The sequence below is a fragment of the Colius striatus genome, chromosome 19, assembly GCF_028858725.1.
Source record: "Colius striatus isolate bColStr4 chromosome 19, bColStr4.1.hap1, whole genome shotgun sequence".
NCBI classification, from domain to species: domain Eukaryota; kingdom Metazoa; phylum Chordata; class Aves; order Coliiformes; family Coliidae; genus Colius; species Colius striatus.
Genome location: NC_084777.1, coordinates 10,852,217 through 10,872,964, shown reverse-complemented (window position 1 = coordinate 10,872,964; position 20,748 = coordinate 10,852,217). Strand labels below are relative to the sequence as shown.

The 20,748-nt window shown below is 59.4% G+C and overlaps 1 protein-coding gene across 1 annotated transcript; it reads right to left on the bottom strand.

The window, feature by feature from the left end:
• Positions 1-7,294: 7,294 nt before the first annotated feature.
• Positions 7,295-20,747, bottom strand: ANAPC2 (anaphase promoting complex subunit 2). Its single transcript, XM_062011837.1, has 13 exons — positions 20,664-20,747; positions 19,441-20,063; positions 18,337-18,469; positions 16,532-16,706; positions 16,272-16,391; positions 14,948-15,065; positions 14,668-14,849; positions 14,401-14,542; positions 13,229-13,304; positions 11,831-12,034; positions 9,685-9,814; positions 8,982-9,217; positions 7,295-7,752 (listed from the first exon to the last, which is right to left on the bottom strand). Exons 1-13 carry the CDS (start codon positions 20,745-20,747, stop codon positions 7,540-7,542), a joined length of 2,436 nt encoding a protein of 811 aa, XP_061867821.1. The 3' UTR covers positions 7,295-7,539.
• Between the last annotated feature and the right edge of the window lies 1 nt (position 20,748).

Genomic DNA, 20,748 nt, shown 5'->3' with positions numbered 1-20,748 from the left:
GGGCAAAACAGCCCCCCCTGGGGCGGAATCAGCCCCCGGCCTCGCTCCCGGGAAGGTCAAAGCCGGCGGGGACGGAGCCGGGCACCCGTGGGGAGGAGGCTCCTGCCAGCAGGGAGAGCAGAAAGCTGAGGGGAAAGGAGTGAGGCCACAGGAATAGAGAGGCTGGAAAAGTGCAGGGAGAGTTGGTTTGTCTGTCCCTGGGCTGCAGCAGCTCCCGCTGACCACCCTGACCCCACTGACCCCCCTGACCACCCTGACCCCACTGACCCCCCTGACCCCACTGACCCCCCTGACCCCACTGACCCCACTGACCCCCCTGACCCCACTGACCCCCCTGACCCCACTGACCCCCCTGACCCCACTGACCCCACTGACCCCCCTGACCCCACTGACCACCCTGACCCCACTGACCCCCCTGACCCCACTGACCACCCTGACCCCACGGAGGCTTTTGGCCCTTTTGCAGCCCCCAGCCCCGTGGCAGAGGGATGTGGGACCAGCACAGTCACCCTGGGACTGACCCCTGGAACAGAAGGTGTGGGCACCCCAGAACTGACCCCTGGAAGAGAAGGTGTGGGCACCCCAGAACTGACACCTGGAAGAGGTGTGGGCACCCCAGGATTGACCCCTGGAAGAGGTGTGGGCACCCCAGGAGTGACCCCTGGAAGAGAAGGTGTGAGCACCCAGGAGTGACCCCTGGAACAGAAGGTGTGGGCACCCCAGGAGTGAGCCCTGGAAGAGGTGTGGGCACCCCAGGACTGACTCCTGGAACAGAAGGTGTGGGCACCCCAGGACTGACTCCTGGAACAGAAGGTGTGGGCACCCCAGGAGTGAGCCCTGGAAGAGGTGTGGGCACCCCAGGAGTGACCCCTGGAACAGAAGGTGTGAGCGCCCCAGGAGTGACCCTGGAACAGAAGGTGTGGGCACCCCAGGAGTGAGCCCTGGAAGAGGTGTGGGCACCCCAGGACTGACTCCTGGAACAGAAGGTGTGGGCACCCCAGGACTGACTCCTGGAACAGAAGGTGTGGGCACCCCAGGAGTGAGCCCTGGAAGAGGTGTGGGCACCCCAGGACTGACTCCTGGAACAGAAGGTGTGGGCACCCCAGGAGTGAGCCCTGGAAGAGGTGTGGGCACCCCAGGACTGACCCCTGGAACAGAAGGTGTGGGCACCCCAGGAGTGAGCCCTGGAAGAGAAGGTGGGAGCACCTCAGGATTGACCGCTGGAAGAGGTGTGGGCACCCCAGGAGTGACCCCTGGAACAGAAGGTGTGGGCACCCCAGGAGTGAGCCCTGGAAGAGGTGTGGGCACCCCAGGACTGACCCCTGGAACAGAAGGTGTGGGCACCCCAGGAGTGAGCCCTGGAAGAGGTGTGGGCACCCCAGGACTGACCCCTGGAACAGAAGGTGTGAGCGCCCCAGGAGTGACCCTGGAACAGAAGGTGTGAGCACCCAGAGCCACAGAAACTCCCCAGGGAAGAGCTGGTTCCTCCAGCAGCTGCGTGAGGGGAGGGAAGAAGGAAGCTCTGGGGTTTTCCACACCCTCTTCAGCCCTAACAAACCTGCCCCAGCCCCTCCACCACCTCTCACCTGCTCTTGCACAACCTGGCCAAGGCTTCTCCCTGCAGAGCAACCCCCAGCTGGAACCCACTCCCTGCAACAGCAGTGCCCAGGACCAAAAACAAGGGGGAAAACCCCCAATTTTGGGTGTTTTGGAGCATGATAGCACAGATCCCACCCTGGCTGTGGTGCACACAGAGCTCTCCACATCTCCATGGCAAGGGAATGCTCCGAGCAGGGTCCCCCCAGCCTGGACCCACAACACCTCCCCGACCCCGTGCTGTGCCTCCACTGTGGCTGGGGGAGATTTGCCTAACAAACTCTGGCAAATGTGGGATTCCTGTGTCACAAAGGGGCAGCAGCTCAGCTGGAGGAGAGGCTCCAGCACGGGGAGGGAGGGTGCTGCTCTAACACAGGGCTATAGAGGAGCTGGAGGTCCTCTCCAGAGGAGCTGGGGCAGGTGTTTTGGGAGCAGCCGTGGCCCAACAGCCCAGAAAACAGTGGTTTGCTGCAATTCACAGAGTCCCAGCATGGTGGGGCTGGAAGGGCCCTGCAGAGCTGCTCCAGCCCCAGCCCCTGCTACAGCAGGTTCCCCTGGCTCAGGGGCACAGGAACGTGTCCATGGGGGTTGGGAACCTCCTGAGAAGGAGCCTCCACACCCTCCCTGGGCAGCCTGGGCCAGGGCTCCCTCACCTCAGCACCAAAGGACTTGCTCCTGGTGTTTCCTTGAGGGTGATTTGCTCCCAGTGCCAGTGGGGACATGGGACTGGCCTGTGTGGGGGCCCCGTGGTGCTGGGGGGAGCTGATGGGACCTGAGTGGGCTGATCCAGCTACTGCCAGCCCTGGACCATGGCTGTGCCAGAGCAATGGATGTGAGGGGCTGCAGGGTGGCAGCTGCAAGAGGATGCACTGGCATGGAAACACACAATCATTTGGGTTGGCAAAGCCCCTGAAGCTGCTGCAGTGCCAGCCCTGCCCTCACCCTGCCCAGCCCAGCACTGACCCACGGCCTCAGCACCTCAGCCCCACGGCTTTGGGATCCCTCCAGGGCTGGGCACTGCCCCAGCTCCCTGGGCAGCCTGGCACAGGGGCTCACACCCCTCTCAGGGAAACAGTTCTGCCTCAGCTCCAGCCTCAACCTCCCTGGGGCAACTGCAGCCCCTTTCCTCTTGTCCCATCATTCATTACTGGGGAGAAGAGACCAACTCCCAGCTCACTCCTGTCAGGGAGTGTCAGAGAGGGCTCCTGTCTCCCCTCAGCCTCCTCTTCTCCAGGCTCAATAACCCCAGTTCTCCCAGCTGCTCCTCACCAGATGCCCCCGAACTCCAATTCCCTCAGCTCAGTCTAGGGGCTGCCCTGTGTGTGCCATCAGCCTCCCTGCAGCCCCTGGCTGTGTGTGCCATCAGCCTCCCTGCAGCCCCTGGCTGTGTGTGCCATGAGCCTCCCTGCATCAGGAGCAAGCTCTGTGTAAAAGCAGCAGAGATCCAGCAGCAGGGCTACCAAGATGCTGAGGTGATGGAACATGTGTGTGAAGAGGAAAGGCTGCAGGCCCTGGGGCTGCTCAGCCTGGAGAAGAGGAGCCTGAGCTCAGAGGCACCTCAGCAATGCTGATAAATACCTAAAGGGTGTCAGGAGGATGAGGGGACAGTTTCTTCTGTTGTCTCCAGTGCCAGGACAAGGCACAAGCTACAACACAAACAGTTCCCTTAAACACCAGGAACAAGTCCTTTGGTGCTGAGGTGAGGGAGCCCTGGCCCAGGCTGCCCAGGGAGGGTGTGGAGGCTCCTGCTCAGGAGGTTTCCAACCCCACCTGGACACGTTCCTGTGCCCCCTGAGCCAGGGGAACCTGCTGGAGCAGGGGCTGGGGCAGCTCTGCAGGACCCTTCCAGCCTCCACCATGCTGGGACTGTGGGATCCAGCCCTGGGGCCATCAAGACAGACCCAGAGCAGTTTCCAATGTCAGTCTTAGCAAAACTTTCCAGGCTGTGTAAGCAGCTTCACTTGGGCACATCCCAACAACCCAAACAGTTTATCCCTGGGCTGGGGAATGTCTCGTGTAGGGCGGCCGCATCCTGCTTGGGTTACCCTGGCCCTTCTAAACAGTTTATAAATAGCCCAAGGTACATGTGAGTAAGGGCTCCTCTTGAGGGAAAGCAAAGGTTTCTATCTGATTTCTCTTTACAAAGCCATCCAAGGAGCTCTGGGACAGTTGACTGCTCCTAAAACCCACCTGACATCCACTGCATCTTCCCCCTCCATCCACACTGTTGGCCTCAGGACTGGTGTGGGGCTGCTGGGCACCATCCAGGCTCTGTGCCCTGGCAGCAGGGGGGAGGCTGGGGCAGGGAGCAGGCAGGGACCAGCAGCACACACTGCTGTGCTGGGGATGGGGCCCCAGTGCTTGGGACTATGGAAAGAGGTGGGAAAGTAGGGGGGAAATGAAAATTCAGGAAATAATTTGGAGAAGATGGAGAGCAGTGAGCACACACAGATACTGCTCCTGAATGGGGAGACAGTCACCCCACAGCATCCCCCAGGGCCAGAATCACAGGCTGGTGAGAGTGGGAAGGGCCCTGCAGAGCTGCTCCAGCCCCAGCCCCTGCTAAAGCAGGTTCCCCTGGCTCAGGGGCACAGGAACGTGTCCAGGTGGGGTTGGAAACCTCCTGAGCAGGAGCCTCCACACCCTCCCTGGGCAGCCTGGGCCAGGGCTCCCTCACCTCAGCACCAAAGGACTTGCTCCTTGTGTTTAAATAGAACTGTTTGTGTTCCAGCTTGTGCCCATCACCCTTGTGCTGTCCCTGGAGATCACAGGGATCAGACTGGCCTCGACACCCACTCTGTGGGTATTTGTGTTGCTGAGCTCCCCTCTCAGCCTTCTCTTCTCCAGGCTGAGCAGCCCCAGGTCCCACAGCCTTTCCTCACAAGGAAGATGCTCCAGTCCCCTCAGCATCTTGCTGGCCCTGCACTGGCCTCTCTGCAGCACTTCCCTGTCCCTCTGGAGCTGGGGAGCCCAGCACTGGCCCCAGGACTCCAGATGAGGCCTCAGCAGGGCAGAGCAGAGGGGCAGCACAACCTCCCTGGCCCTGCTGCCCACACTCTCTTGCTGCCCCCAGGCTGCCATTGGCTTCTTGCCCACGAGGGCACGTTGCTGCTCATGGGCAGTTTATTATCAGGCAGCACTGCCAGGTCTCTCTCCTGGAGCTGCTCTCCAGCAGGTCACCCCCAGCCTGTGCTGGGGCAGGGGGTTGTTCCTCCCCAGCTGCAGGACTCTGCCCTTGTCCCTGTTGAGCTTCCTGAGGTTCCTCTGTGCCCAGCTCTCAGGATCTCACCAACTGGCAGCACAGGCTCTGGTGACTCAGCCAGTCCCCCCAGTTTGGTGTCACCAGGGAACTTGCTGAGCACATTCCATCCCCTCATCCAGGTCAGTGATGAAGATGTTGATAAGACTGTTCATAAACCCCGACTCCCTTCTCCAGCAGAGATCAGAGCAAAGCCCTGGAAGCCTTTCCCTGTGCAGGAGTGCTCTCAGGAAGGGTTTGTGTCCTGCAACAGGGGCGACAACCAAACACCCAGAGGAACTACAGACATTTCCAAGGACCTGGGGAGCACACAAATGGGTTTCCACACACATTTCTGAGCTGTAACTCCTGTTTCTCTTCCCTAGAGATGGTAGTGGCAAAGGTGTGAGCCCTGGGCTGGGCCTTTGCCTTGGTCAGCAGCCACAGCTCCAGCCTGAAGCAACACAGCCCTGGGCAAACAGCCCAAAGCTCTTTTCCTTCTTTTCCTCTCCAGCTTCCTCCCTTCAGGCTGAAATGTTGCCTTGCCAGCTTGTTTCAATTAGTGTTAAGCCTTTTACATTCCATAAAAGCTGAAGTGCTCATTAAACCAGAGCTGTTCCTGGTGTCACACTTTGAACCCAGCACACTGCAGCTCAGCCAGGGGCTCTGGGACCTCCCATGGGGATGGAGGCAGCTCTGGCTCAGCTGGGGAGCAGCAACACTCACCCTCCAGCTCAGCACAGAGCAACTCAGCACCCCCACAGGTCCATCCCATGGGGCAGCAGGGAAAGGTCAGGGCAGAAAAGATGCTGATCCTGTGCCCTCCTCGCCCTGAGCTCCACGGCTTTGGGCAGGGGGGAGGGCTGGATGTGCCCCTCACCCCCTGACAGGGGATAGCTGGGATGTGCTCACATCCTGCAGCCTGCCCTGGGGGGTGAGGAGGCACCATGGGAGCTCTACATCCACCTCCAGCCACAGATGAAGCTACACATGCCTTTGCATCTCTCTCTTTTCTGCACCTACAAGCCAGGCAGAAGCAGCCAGGGCCCCAGCATCACCCTCAGCCCCAGCCTGGCCAGGGCTGCCACAGCCCCACTGCAAAGCTGGTGGCTTCTTTGATCTTCAGAGATGAAAAAAGAGCCGATTCCCCAGCCTGTCACAGCCACAGTGTGCCCAGAGAGTGAGCATCAGCCCCAGCACCCCCAGCAGGCCACAGCCCAGGCCCCTGCAGCTCACAGGCACTGACCCCGCTGCCCTGCAGCTGCCCTCCTGGCCTGAACCTGCCTGCTCCCACAGCTCTGCTCTGCCTCAGAGAATCACAGCCAGTGTGGTTCTTAAAGCCCTGAAGCTGCTGCAGTGCCAGCCCTGCCCTCACCCTGCCCAGCCCAGCACTGACCCACGGCCTCAGCACCTCAGCCCCACGGCTTTGGGATCCCTCCAGGGCTGGGCACTGCCCCAGCTCCCTGGGCAGCCTGGCACAGGGGCTGACACCCCTCTCAGGGAAACAGTTCTGCCTCAGCTCCAGCCTCAACCTCTCCTGGGGCAACTGCAGCCCATTTCCCCTTGTCCTGTCACTCATTACTGGGGAGAAGCAAGCACAGCTCCTTTCAGTTGTAGACACTGATCATGTGTCCCCTCAGCCTCCCCTTCCCCAGGCTCAGTAACCCCAGCTCCCTCAGCTATTGCTCATAAAACCTGTTCTCCAGATCCTTCACCAGCTTTGTTAAAACAATAAAGCAGATTATAATCAAGAGGAGCTGTGAAGGGCAGCCCTGGGGCCCTGCACCTGCAGCACAGACAGCACCCAGGAATGTGCATTCCTCCAGGCATGTCCACACAGCACCCCTCACCCTGCTCCCTCTCCCCTCCCCAGGGCACTGCTTGGGTTGCAGCCTGGGCACTGGTGGGCTGCTTTGGTTCATTCTGTGGTGGGAGAGTGTCTAAAGCAGAGCTGAGCAAGGGCAGGAGGAGCTGAGCAGCCTTTCCTCTTCTCTCCAGTCATGAGTGACAGGACAAGGGGGAAACAAAGGTGCTGGGCTGAGGGAATGGGGGTGTTGAGCCTGGAGAAGAGGAGGCTGAGGGCAGCCAGCAGCACTCTCTGACACTCCCTGGCAGGAGGCTGCAGGGAGCTGGGGGTCGGGCTCTGCTACCCAGTAATGAATGATACAAGGGGTCCCAAGCAGGGGTAAGCTGAGTCTCCCTCCCACAGCAGCCCAAGCATGAACCATGTAGGCTCTTGCTCATCACAGCCAGCTCCAAGACACTGCTTTAGCCACACAAAGAGAACCAGACAGCAAGTGGAGCCAACAGTTCCCCTCCCAAAACCTCCTGGAGCCACAGAGGAGACCCAGGGAAAGGCAGATGGTGCCCAGCAGCCCGGGTTTCCCACCTCCCTGCCACTGTGAGAGGGCTGATGCCCAGAACATTGTGCCAAGAGGGAAGAAAAGGGCTGGTACCATCTGAAAAAGAAGACTGCTGGGTTTTATTATGCAGCCAAGTGAGCCCAGACACTCATGGAGAGGAGGAAAGGTAAGGTGGGCCAATCCCAGCAGCTGTAGGGTGCACTGCCCAGGCTGCTGCTGGGCTGTGTGGGGAGGGACACCCATTTGGGGCAGAGGGCACAGCAAACCACAGAGAGAAACTGCTGCCCTGGGTGACAGTGGGAGCAGGGGCACAGGGGACAGCAGGGCTGAGGAGGGAGCTCTCTAGTTGCAGTTCTTGGGCAGGCGATAGACACCCCCGGAGTAGATGAGCTGCTGGTCCCTGACCTTCTTCTGCAGGAAGCCCTGCAGCTCCTGGACATCGATTTCTGTAACCACTGGGCCTGTCATCACAAACATCTTGAGCATGCTGTGGATCCTCTCCAAGGACAGGCTCTCCAGGTTGGTCAGCATTGCCTGGATGTAGGTCCAGAAGAGCTGCAGAGAGAGGACGGGTGAGAAACCATCAACCACACTGTCGGCTGCACCACGAGCAAAAGGGGTGTCCTGGCACCCCACAGCCAGACCTGCCCTCAGCCATGAGCATGTGGCCTCCCACAGGACATATCCAGGAGGAGCAGCAGGTGCTGGGCCACACAGAAAGCAGGGTCTGACTGCAGTCCCTGTGTGACCCTCAGTGGATAAAGGCAGTATGACAACTGCCTGCTGCAGAGTGGCCCAGCACACACAGCCCAGGGCAGGGGAAGCACTGCAAGTGGGACCCAGAGAAGGCAAAGGGTCAGCTCTGAGTGCTGGGTGAGCCTTTGTGGGAGTCTGAGTGCCAGAAAAACGCTGCCTGGGTAAGTGACAACTATTGTCAAACATGAAATCATGTCTTTAAATTGGAAAGAATGAAATAACAGCTCAGGAGCCAGGCACTGCTCTGCAGGGAGAGCTGCACTCCAGCACCTGCACCACTGAATGCAAGGCCAATGGCAGCCTGGGGGCATCCAGCAGAGGGTGGGCAGCAGGGCCAGGGAGGTTCTGCTCCCCCTCTGCTCTGCCCTGCTGAGGCCTCATCTGGAGTCCTGGGGCCAGTGTTGGGCTCCCCAGCTCCAGAGGGACAGGGAAGTGCTGGAGAGAGGCCAGTGCAGGGCCAGCAAGATGCTGAGGGGACTGGAGCATCTTCCTTGTGAGGAAAGGCTGTGGGACCTGGGGCTGTTCAGCCTGGAGAAGAGAAGGCTGAGGGAGGAGCTCAGCAATGCTGATCAGTCCCTAAAGGCTGGGTGTCAGGAGGATGGGGTCAGTCTTTGTTCTGTAGCACCCAGTGCCAGGACAAGGGGTGATGGGCACAAGCTGGAACACAAACAGTTCCCCTGGAACACCAGGAGCAAGTCCTTTGGTGCTGAGGTGAGGGAGCCCTGGCCCAGGCTGCCCAGGGAGGGTGTGGAGGCTCCTGCTCAGGAGGTTTCCAACCCCACCTGGACACGTTCCTGTGTCCCCTGAGCCAGGGGAACCTGCTGTAGCAGGGTCTGGGGCTGGAGCAGCTCTGCAGGGCCCTTCCAGCCCCCAGCACTCTGTGTTTCTATGATCAGGAGACACCCACTTCAAAAAAACCCTCCACTTGGCCACTTGCAGTGGAAAAGGCAAATCCACAGTGCCAACTGACCCCATCATCTCCAGCAGGTTCCCCAGGGCTGGCTGCAGCCCTGACACACAGCCAGTACCTGCAGCTCTTCCTCCTTCTGGTCAGCCTGGGATGCCATGGCAGAGTCTCCCTCCTCATCACTGTCAATCAGAACAACCTTCTCCACCTGGTCCTTCTGCTCCTCCTCAATCACAGTGAAGGTGCCCTGGGGTTCTTCCTTCAGGACACCTTGTTGCAGCCACAGAGTCATCTTACGCTTCAGGGACGTCACGGGCACCTTGAGCACCTCACTCAGCTCACTCAGGGTCCATGTGCCTGCACAGAACACAGGTACTTGACTATTTCACTGTGTGGGTGAGGGAGCCCTGGCCCAGGCTGCCCAGGGAGGGTGTGGAGGCTCCTGCTCAGGAGGTTTCCAACCCCAGCTGGACACGTTCCTGTGCCCCCTGAGCCAAGGGAACCTGCTGTAGCAGGGGCTGAAGCAGCTCTGCAGGGCCCTTCAAACCCCACCATGCTGGGATTCTGGGATATCAGAGGACACTGCCCACCCTGCAGCATGCCAGGGCTTGATTTGAGGATGGGGAGGGCTGGGCAGCCACTGCCAGGAAGCAGAGCAGGTGCTGAGCTGCTGGGCTCTGTCTCTCAGGAGAGTTAGAGACCTGTCTGAGCCCTGTGGGAGACCCAAGTCCATGAGCCAGGCCTTGGTCCCACTGCCAGAGCTCTGAGAGCCTTCAGGCCCCTCTGTGGCCCTGCCCCCTCCCAGGGAAGCCCACAGTGCTCACTCTTGGTCTGGAAGTGCAGGATGATGGCAGCGTGCACAGGAGACACCGAGAGCGAGAGGCTGCGATCTGCCAGCTCCACCTCCAGGCTCACCAGGCCCAGGTGGTGCTTCCAGTTCAGGGTCCTCATGGCCTGGAAGAAGGAGAAGTGCCACATTAGTGCAAATGCCCCTCTGCCAGCAGGGCCATCCACCCCCACACACCTCTGCCCTGGGGAGTCTCTCAGCACTGTCCCCTACCCCTCATGGGAAGCAGCCTCCAGGGCACAAGTTGTTGTTCAGCCCTTGTTGGAGGCCAACAACCCTCTTACTGGAAAGTAAATGCTCCTCTGGGGCAGGACTCCCTGAGGAGAGAAGCAATCTCCTCTGACCCTGGTGTAAAAAGAGCCCAGCTTGCTTTGAAGGCTGAGGAGGCTCGAGGAGGATGCTCCCTCCTTGCATCCCCTCCTGCATCCTCTAACTAATGTTTTGGAGGCACAGAAATCAGCTGGTATCCCCATCTGGCATGTAGCTACAGCAGGAGAGACAGGATCTAGAGCTGTGAGCTTCCCACCACCTGCTGTGTAATGAGTTGAAGCAAGAACAGGGAAAACCAACGTGGAGTCAGAGCACAAGTGGCCAGGCAGAGCCCATCTGCATGAGACACCACAGTGTGCTCAGGCTGGATGCAAACAACCACCTGAGTGTGCACATGGACACTGTGCAAGGTCTGAATCACTGTGCTCCAGGTGTGTGCTCTGCTCTCCACCAGATGAGCAGCTGCAAGATGGGAAAGCCAAGACCACAGCTCTGGATGTGCCTCAGATCTCTCCCTAACTCCCAGAAGGATGATGCTCCTGCTTCCAACCCATTCTGTATGAGCAGGGTGAGGTGCACCTCAGCCTCCTCTGTTTAACTGACTGCCACAAGTAGGGGCCTGGAGAAGAGAAGAGCAAGCACAGGTGTTTAGATTTGCTCTGTACACTCCCCTTCCACCTTCCACGCTGGCTATAAAGGGATGGATTTGGTCTTTGAGTCACAGTCAAACTGACCAGAAATGCTTGCACCTGAACTAAGATGGAGTTCAGGGACCCTCCAAAGAAGAATGAAACAACCCAGGAGAGACCACAGACTGAAGAAGAAGCAACATTCACCTAACTCCAGCTCAATAATGCATCTTAAGATGAGGGCACCTTAGAGAGTTGCTTTTCAAGAGGACAAACAGGGGAGGAGTGAGAGAACACTGGTAAGGAGAGGCCCATCAGGAGCAGGAGGTCACTCTTAGTACCACAGCACAAGCCAACAAGCTTAGTCCAGGCTTAGGAGGCCCAAGAACCTTCACCTCAGTCTCCACTTCACTAACAGACCCTGGCACCTTTGAGAAACCTCTTTCCCTACCTGCAATCAGACACTCCCTGGAGAAACCTTCTTTTGGCAACAGCTAAGTCACAGCAGCTTCTAACCCTGACTCAATGCTGAAGGACTTTGGGTTCCATCACAACTGTGTGAGTGTACCAGCAGCTGAAATTTAGGAGACATTAAGATTTAAAGGACATCTCTGCCCTGCTGAGGCCTCATCTGGAGTCCTGGGGCCAGTGCTGGGCTCCCCAGCTGCAGAGGGACAGGGAAGTGCTGGAGAGAGGCCAGTGCAGGGCCAGCAAGATGCTGAGGGGACTGGAGCATCTTCCTTGTGAGGAAAGGCTGTGGGACCTGGGGCTGTTCAGCCTGGAGAAGAGAAGCCTGAGAGGGGAGCTCAGCAACACTTGTAAGTACCTAAAGGGTGGGTGTCAGGAGCATGGGGTGACACTTTTTTCTGTGGTGCCCAGTGCCAGGACAAGGGGTGATGGGATAAAGCTGGAGCACAAGATGTTCCACTTCAACACCAGGAGCAAGTCCTTTGGTGCTGAGGTGAGGGAGCCCTGGCCCAGGCTGCCCAGGGAGGGTGTGGAGGCTCCTGCTCAGGAGGTTTCCAACCCCACCTGGACACGTTCCTGTGCCCCCTGAGCCAGGGGAACCTGCTGGAGCAGGGGCTGGGGCTGGAGGAGCTCTAAAAGTCCCTTCCAGCCCCAGCATGCTGGGATCCCATGCTTCAAGGGGACTATACAGGAGCTGTGCTGTGTAACAGCCTGAGCACCACACGCCCTTTCCCAGGAGAGTCAAGGTTGTCATACCTTCAATTTCTCATACTTCTTGGAATAGGCTTCCATGGCTTCCTTGACCTGCTCTGGAAGCTCCAGCTTCTCCTCTTTCAGTGGTGGCCAAAACTCACTGGACAGGATCACAGCAACAAGGCTGAAGGGTGGTTTCTCCTCCTCTGGCAGCTTCTCCTCCTCGTCTCGGATGTTGGCGTTGATGCGCCGCGAGTCAGCCATGTCCTGCAAGAGGCAGAGGAGCCAGGGCAGCTCTGGGGCACTGCCAACCCTCAGCAAAGGAGAAGCTTAAATGAGGGGACTAGTGGTGTCTCCATATGATGACAGGGACACTGGAAGGGACATGATGGTGTTTGTCTACTAGGAAGTCTGCTGTGTGCTCAGAATTGTTTATGGAGGGGGATTAGAACCCAACTGTACCCTGCAGCAGCCCCTCCAGCCCTGGGTTCTTCCCACAGTGCTCCAAGGGAATAAACTCCAGAGTCCCAACCCCAGGGGAACTGGAAGAGCCCAGTTCTGCAGTGCCAGGGTATGATACTGCAGGAAAGGCCAGAGACTCAACCCCCAGGGCTTAAAACACAAACAGCATCACAGAGTCTGAAGGGCTGGAAGGGAGCTGCAAAGCTCATCCAGTGCAACCCCCCTGCCAGAGCAGCAGCACCTAGAGCAGGGCACACAGGGACTCATCCAGCTGGGTTGGGATGTCTCCAGAGAAGGAGCCTCCACAGCCCATCTGGGCAGCCCCTGCCAGGGCTCCCTCACCTCAGCAGGGAACTAATTCTGCCTTGTGTGTCTTTGGCACCTCTTCTGTTCCAGTTTATACCCATTGCCCCTTGTCCTGTCATTGCCCATCCCTGAGCACAGCCTGGCTCCAGCCTCCTCACACCCACCCTTGATGTGTCTGTAACATGAGTGAGCTCACCCCTCAGGCTCCTCCAAGCTGCAGAGCCCCAGCTCCCTCAGCCTTTCATCACAAGGCAGATGCTCCACTCCAGCATCTCTGTGGCCCTGCACTGAGCTCTCTCCAGCAGCTCCCTGTCCTTCTGCAACTGAGGGCCCAGAACTGGACACACTATTCCAGATGTGGTCTCAGGAGGGCAGAGCAGAGGGGCAGCAGAACCTCTCTGACCTACTGCCCACAGCCCTTCTAACCCAGCCCAGGCTGCCATTGGCCTTGCCCAGGAGGGCCCATTGCTGGCTCATCTCATCTCATCTCATCTCATCTCATCTCATCTCATCCTGCTGCCCACATCCTTTGGCAAGTGCTTCTGCCTGTCACAAACCTCCCCCTCAGGGGCTCTTTGGGAGCCACACTTTCCTAAAAGACTCTTTTTTTGTGTCATTCCTCATGTCCCTCCCCTTTCCCAATGAGCTCAGCCACCCAGGACTTGAAGTCAGGAGCAGTTTGGTTGGGGTTACCTTTAACATGACCTCACAGTAGTGCATCTGAGCTTCCCCAAAGCGCAGCTTCAGCAGCTCCACGTTGCGGATCTCCCTGTGCAGAGGAACAACAGGTCAGGCCCCCAGCCAGAGCAGCCTGCCTTGGCCTCCAGCCCTTACAGCACAGTCTGAAAAGGCAGCCCCTGGCACACAGGGATGCTCTGCAAGGCATGAAGGGCCATGAAAATGATCTGAGGGCTGGAGCCCCTCTCCTGGGAAAGCTGAATGAGAGAGTTGGGGTTGCTCAGCCTGGAGGAGCTCCAGGGAAACCTTACAGCAGCCTGCAGTGCCTGAAAGGGCTGACAAGACTGACAGAGAGAGACTCTGTGCAAGGGCCTGGAGTGACAGGACAAGGGGTGATGGCTCCAAACTGGAAGAGGAGATTCAGATGAGGCAGCAGGAGGAAGCTGTTCCCTGTGAGGGTGCTGAGGCCCTGGCACAGGCTGCACAGAGAGGCTGTGGCTGCCCATCCCTGCAAGTGTCCAAGGGCAGGTTGGATGGGGCTTGGAGCCTCCTGTGCTGGTGGAAGGTGTCCTTGCCCATGGCAGGGGGATGGAACTGGATGAGATTTAAAGTTCCTTCCAACCCAAACCAGTCAATGACTCTCTGACATCTGAACAGGATGCCTCCTCCCTGCATCTGTGAGGAACAGTCCCTTCCTCTGCAGACCAGCACCTTGTGAAGACCTTCCTATACCTTTGCTTTGGATGAGCACAGCACCCAGCTGGCCCCTTGGATGGCACCGTGCAGCCTCAGCCCATCCCCACCATGGCTCACACGAGCTGCACAGGAAGGAAAACCACTGCAAGTGCTGGAGCAAGAGACACACCTGAGTCACAATGAATGCTTCACCCCTTCTTCTCCTTTCAGACACTTTCTGCTGACCCTGTGCAGCCTCTGAGAGCCACCAGCACATGTGGGGTGCTGCCTCTAACTAACCACATGCTGCTCTGTGACTGCAAACCAAGGGTGGCACGGAAAGAAACAGCCTGAGGAGAGCTGAGTGCCTGAAACTCCCAACACAAACCCAAAGCTGCAGAGCAAATGGTCAAAGACATTCCAGGCTCTAGAAACAGCCAGTGAGAGGACTGAGCCTGAAGAACACCTTGCTGAGGCGATGTGATGGCAAGGAGTGTGAGAGGGGAGCTCACCTCTCAGCGCTGTAGTTGAACTGGTGCAGCAGGCGGTCGGCCAGCAGCGTGCGGTACTCGTTGATGAACAGGTCCTTGCTGCCATAGATGCTCACCAGGAGGCTGATGATGTCTGAGGAGCGACGTTTGGAGCTCGATTTCCCTGGTGACAGCCAGCAGATGACACAGTGAGACTAAGAAACCTGCCTCAGGACTAGCAGGTGAGCCACTCACGGTTAGAGCCCACAGCAGGGATGGGAAGAGGCCTGCCAGGGTTTGGCATCTGACCTGGGTCTGCATCAACTGGGTCAGGAACCCAGTCTCCTGGGTCTGAGATGTCATCATCACTCTCCTGGCCGTTCTCCAGGGTGACTGGGTCAGCTTTGGAGAGCTCATTGGCGAGGTCACCGGAGCCCTCAGCGTCCCCTGTGAGCCCAGCCACGATCTGGCGCACCGTGTCCTCCCGAGTCCTGCCAACGGCACACGGGCAGCCAGTGCAGGGAGGAGGAGGGAGGAGGAGGGAGGAGGAGGGAAAAGGGATGAGGAAGGCTGCCCACAAGCCTCTTACCTCAGGTACTTCCTGATGGGCTCACAGGCGACCTCCAGGATAACCATGGAGGGGTCGAGCTCGCGCAAGGCCTTGATGGCCGAGATGTAGAGAGTGATGATGTCGGATGTGTTGACTCCTGCAGGAGAAGGGCAGAAGGGGTCAGAGTGTCAGAGCACAGACCAAGGGCTGGGAGGCAAGGAGCTTGTGCCCTGTGCTTATCTACAGAGTGGAGGCAAAGGGTGATCTGCCCAAGGGAGCCATTGGATCCCTATGCCTGTGAAACCAGTTCCAGCCACAAACCCAGGCCCAGAGACCACCATAAACCAGCTGAGCCCCAGCTGTGCATCAGGAGCTCAGACCACCCACAGCAGAGGAGCCTTTAGCCACCTGGACCAAAGCTAAAGTACCTCAGCTCCTCGCTGTAGCTTAAGAAGTGAGGCAAAAGGGGCTGGGATATAACCAGCTACTGCTGCCCCTGCACAGTGTGACACAGAGAGCAGCAGACAGGCACAGCCTGGCTGCCTCACCCACCAAACACCAACAGCATCGCTCCCAGCAGATCCCCACTCGTGTCCAGGCTCCTTAGTGTTGTAGAACCCCAGCATGATGGAGGTTGGAAGGGCCCTGCAGAGCTGCTCCAGCCCCAGCCCCTGCTCCAGCAGGTTCCCCTGGCTCAGGGGGCACAGGAACGTGTCCAGGTGGGGTTGGAAACCTCCTGAGCAGGAGCCTCCACACCCTCCCTGGGCAGCCTGGGCCAGGGCTCCCTCACCTCAGCACCAAAGGACTTGCTCCTGGTGTTCCAGGGGAACTGTTTTTGTTGCAGCTTCATCCCATCACCCCTTGTCCTGTCACAAGGTGCTATAGAACAAAGACTGACCCCATCCTCCTGACACCCAGCCTTTAGGGACTGATCAGCATTGCTGAGCTCCCCCCTCAGCCTTCTCTTCTCCAGGCTGAACAGCCCCAGGTCCCACAGTCTTTCCTCACAAGGAAGATGCTCCAGTCCCCTCAGCATCTTGCTGGCCCTGCACTGGCCTCTCTCCAGCACTTCCCTGTCCCTCTGCAGCTGGGGAGCCCAGCACCGGCCCCAGGACTCCAGATGAGGCCTCAGCAGGGCAGAGCAGAGGGGCAGCACAACCTCCCTGGCCCTGCTGCCCACACTCTCTTGATGCCCCCAGGCTGCCATTGGCTTCTTGCCCACGAGGCCACGTTGCTGCTCATGGGCAGTTTATTATCAGCCAGCACTGCCAGGTCTCTCTCCTGGAGCTGCTCTCCAGCAGGTCACCCCCAGCCTGTGCTGCTGCAAGGGGTTATTATGCCACAACCAGCATGTCAAACCCACCAGGATGCAGAAGTCGCATTTCCAGAGCACTTTTCAGGGAGCTGAGCAGCTGCTGCCTCTGATTAGTCCTTTCCAGGCAGAACTTGAGATCCTCCACAGCAGGCTTCGACTCTGGGAAATCTACAAACCAAACAGTGAGGAGCCAGAGCCTCACGCTCTGAGGGGAGGCAAGAGGAGCCAGCATGGCACAGCAGGGGAGGAGGACAGATCTGTCATCGATCCAGTCCAAGGGGGAAGGAAGCTGGAGGGCTCAGCCCCACCTCGGATGATGCTGAAGAGCTCCTCGATGCGCAGGCTGGCGTAGATGCGGTAGAAGAACCTCTGGACGTGGCAGCGCCAGCGCCTCAGGGTGCTGCTGGCCTCTGGGGAGCAGCGTGCTGAGGGGTCATCTTGCAGGAAAACCCTGCTGAGCCAGCCTAACACCTTCTCAATCCACTGCAGCAGGAAAGGGAGAGCACACATGGTGAATATCACAGCTGCCCCCCCCCCCCCCCCCCACCCTCAGCAGGCAGCTGGCACAGCGAGCTGGCTACAGACAGCATCAGCTGCTCTCCAAACCACACAAGCATCGTGGCTGGAAAAGCTGCTGCAGTCCCAGCCCTGCCCTCACCCTGCCCAGCACAGCCCTCAGCACCTCATGGCCTTGGGATCCCTGCAGGGCTGGGCACTCCAAAGGCAGCCTGGCCTGGGTGACAGCTGGAAAGCCCAGCTGGCAGGATATGAATGTCAACCAAAGATACAGGACACAGAGTGCAGATGTGCAGGGGGAGATAAGGGCTGAGTGAGGACTGTGCACAGGCACTGGGCTGCACAAAGGATACAGGATGTTCAGAATCTTGCTGACTAGTCTATTCTTGCAGTTCTGTGCTGCAGAACTATTCAGCTCCAGGGTCCCCAAGAGAAAGACATGGAGCTGTTGGAGCAGGACCAGAGGTCACAAAGATGATCCAAGAGCTGGAGCCCCTCTCCTATGGGACAGGCTGAGAGTTGGGCTGTTCAGCCTGGAGAAGGCTCTGAGGAGACCTTACAGCAGCCTCCAGTGCCTAAAGAGGCCAACAGGAAAGCTGGAGAGGGACTTTTGGAAGGGCCTGTAGTGACAGGATAAGGGGTGATGGCTCCAAACTAGATGAAATGAGATGAGAGGAAGAAGCTGTTCCCTGTGAGGGTGCTGAGGCCCTGGCACAGAGAGGCTGTGGCTGCCCCATCCCTGCAAGTGTCCAAGGGCAGGTTGGATGGGGCCTGGAGCAACCTGTGCTGGTGGAAGGTGTCCCTGCCCATGGCAGGGGGATGGAACTGGATGAGCCTTAAAGTTCCTTCCAGTCAATGATTTTCTCTATGAGAATATGAGCAAATTGCTCATCAAACCATCTTTGGCTCCAAATTTCTATGGTTCCTGAGATCAATGGAGAGCTAGTGAGCCATCCCAAGCACTCACAGACCACCAGCCAAACTCAGGCACCTGAAAGGGGTGATGGGCACAAGCTGGAACACAAAATGTTCCCCTGGAACACCAGGAGCAAGTCCTTTGGTGCTGAGGTGAGGGAGCCCTGGCCCAGGCTGCCCAGGGAGGGTGTGGAGGCTCCTGCTCAGGAGGTTTCCAACCCCACCTGGACACGTTCCTGTGCCCCCTGAGCCAGGGGAACCTGCTGTAGCAGGGGCTGGGGCTGGAGCATCCCTGCAGGGCCCTTCCAGCCCCACCATGCTGGATTCTGTGAAAAACTGGAAAGAAGAAAGAAAACAGGCACCCAGTTGTGATTCTGAGCCCCCCTAGGCAGAAGCAGGCAGCACTACATGTCCATCTAGCTTGTAGAAGCACAGAAATTCCCTCATTGCTACAGACATCCCCAGCTGCAATGTAAAGGACCATCACACAGCAGCCAGAGCAAAGCTCCCCCTGCAGCACAAACCAGCCCAGGGAGCCTGAGCCACCTGGGGATGGTGCCAGGGATGGTGCCAGGGGTGGTGGGACTCAGCCCCAGGCCAGTGCTTTCAGGTGGGATCTGCTTTTAGCTCAAGCTGCTGAAACAGGGAGAGGAGCAGCTACACAGCCCCAGGCCTGCCTTACCTCCTGGAACTCGTTGAGGAAGGAGTGCTCATACTCCCCCCTGCAGCGCTGCTCCATCCTCTCCTCTATCATCTGGTGCAGGATGGTGGTGACGGCGTCGGCGCTCACTCGCTCCAGCAGGTTCAGCTGCCGGCTGCGGACACAGAGAGCGGCCGATGCCGAGCTGAGCCGCAACGGGACGGGCACAGGCACACAAGTCACCTGCCTGGAGACCCCTTCCTCCCTGTGTGCTGCAGACACAGGCCTGGCTCTCAGTGCAACGGCTCTGACAGCCACACAGCTCTGCTACACATCTGCTGCTCTCACACCTCCCTCACAAACAGTTTGTAGCCATCAAAAGCTCATGGACAGATGGCCTTAGAGCAGGAGGAAGATACACTCACTGCCAGGAAGAACTGGCTGTCTGAAGATCTCTGCTTCAACCACCCATCAGCACCCAGCTGCAGAAACTCTGGGTCATTGTCTCCACTTGGTACCACAGAGTCATTTGGGTTGGCAAAGCCCCTGAAGCTGCTGCAGTGCCAGCCCTGCCCTCACCCTGCCCAGCCCAGCACTGACCCACGGCCTCAGCACCTCAGCCCCACGGCTTTGGGATCCCTCCAGGGCTGGGCACTGCCCCAGCTCCCTGGGCAGCCTGGCACAGGGCTGACACCCCTCTCAGGGAAACAGTTCTGCCTCAGCTCCAGCCTCAACCTCCCCTGGGGAAACTTGAGGCTGTTTCCTCTTGTCACTCATCACTTGCAAGAGAGACTGACCCTCAGCCAGGGAGTGTCAGAGAGTGTCAGAGAGTGCTGCTGGCTGCCCTCAGCCTCCTCTTCTCCAGGCTCAACACCCCCATCCCTCAGCCCCTCCCCTGCCCCTTGTGCTCCAGCCCCTTCCCCAGCTCTGTGCCTGGCTCTGGCCACGCTGCAGCCCCTCAGTGTCCCTGTGGCAGTGAGTGAGGGGCCCAGCACTGACACAGCCCTGGAGCTGCAGCCTCCCCAGGGCCCAGCACAGGATGCCACGCTGCAGCCTGACGTCAGGAACCCAAGAAAACCCCCTGCTGCTGCCCATCCAGCCCCCTGCCCGTTCTGAGGGACAGCCCCCACCCCATACCCTACGTACAGAATGTCATTGAGCTGCTGGAACTGCTCCATGGCTTTGGGGCACCAGCACCGCTCTCTCTTGCTGCTGCAGCCTGCACACAGCGGGCTCTCTCCTCCAGCCTCCTCTGTATCGCTCTCCTGCTCTGTCTCACTCATGCTGCTCTCGTTCTCCTTCGCTCCCTCTTCTCCTCTCTTCCACTGCCTCATGTATATCCTGAAGGTGCGGCTGTAGAACTGCTGGATCATTTCCTGGAAGGACTTGGTAGTGGAGAAGAAAAGGATAGCTCTGAACATGGTGTAGACCTTCTCTTGCAGCATCTGAGCCCCTGTGCCCAGGAGCAAGCCTGCCTTGGTCCATCTCTCCAGCAGCTCCAGGCTGTTCAGGTAAGGGTCCAGGCGGCACTTGAGAAGACAAAACGCCTCCAGGAGGAGGGAGGAGGACTGGGGCTCCTCGGCTGTGTTTTCATACTGGGTGATGCAGTTCCAGAACTCGGGAGCTATGTTTGCCTGAAGGTCTGTCTGCAGCACCTCGATGAACCACTCCTCCAGGACGGAGTGCAGGTCGTGCCGCCGCAGCACGTCCAGGGCAGCCCGCAGCTCCGCGTCCTTCAGGGGCCCCACGGCATCACACCTCGCTGCTGCCTGGAAAGCAGGAGGGACCCGGAGCTCAGCACACAGGAGGCTCTGTGGCAGAAGAGACTCTCATCCCCAAGAGCAAGAGCCGACCACACACAGCCTCTGCTGGCAAACGGCACCCGGCTCCTCCGGGGAGACCTGCTGAGGTCCGCGGCTGGGAGCCCAGCGGCACCTCCCGGGCCCAACATCAGCCCCCACTCTCCCTGCCGGCGGCTGCCGCGGGCCCACACGCGGATCGGGACCGGCTTGTTGAGAAGCGCCCAGGAGGGTGCCAGGAGAACGAGTCACCCCGGAGCCAGCGCCGTGCGGAGGCCGAGCCGCGGCCCGGGCCGGGGCAGCAGCGCCCGTCCGCCGCGGGTGCTCCCCTGATGGGGCAACGGGCCGGCCGAGGCCCCGCGGCCCTTCCCCGACGGCCCCCCGAGCACATCCCGGCCTCTGCCCCACCGCAGCCCCGTTCCCCGAGGCCAGGCCGCAGCCCCGGCGGCTCCTCCGGCGGGCCGAGGCGCGGGGGGGAACGGGCCGGGGCCTGCGCCGGGCCCTCGGGAACGGCCGCCCCGGCCCCGCCCGCGCTCCCCCGCGGCCGCGCTCCCCAGCGGCCCCGCTCACCAGCCCCAGCGCCGCGGGCGGCACCAGCGCCGTGCTGAGCGTGTGCCAGGCGGCCGACAGCCCCGCGCCCGGCGCCCGCGCCATG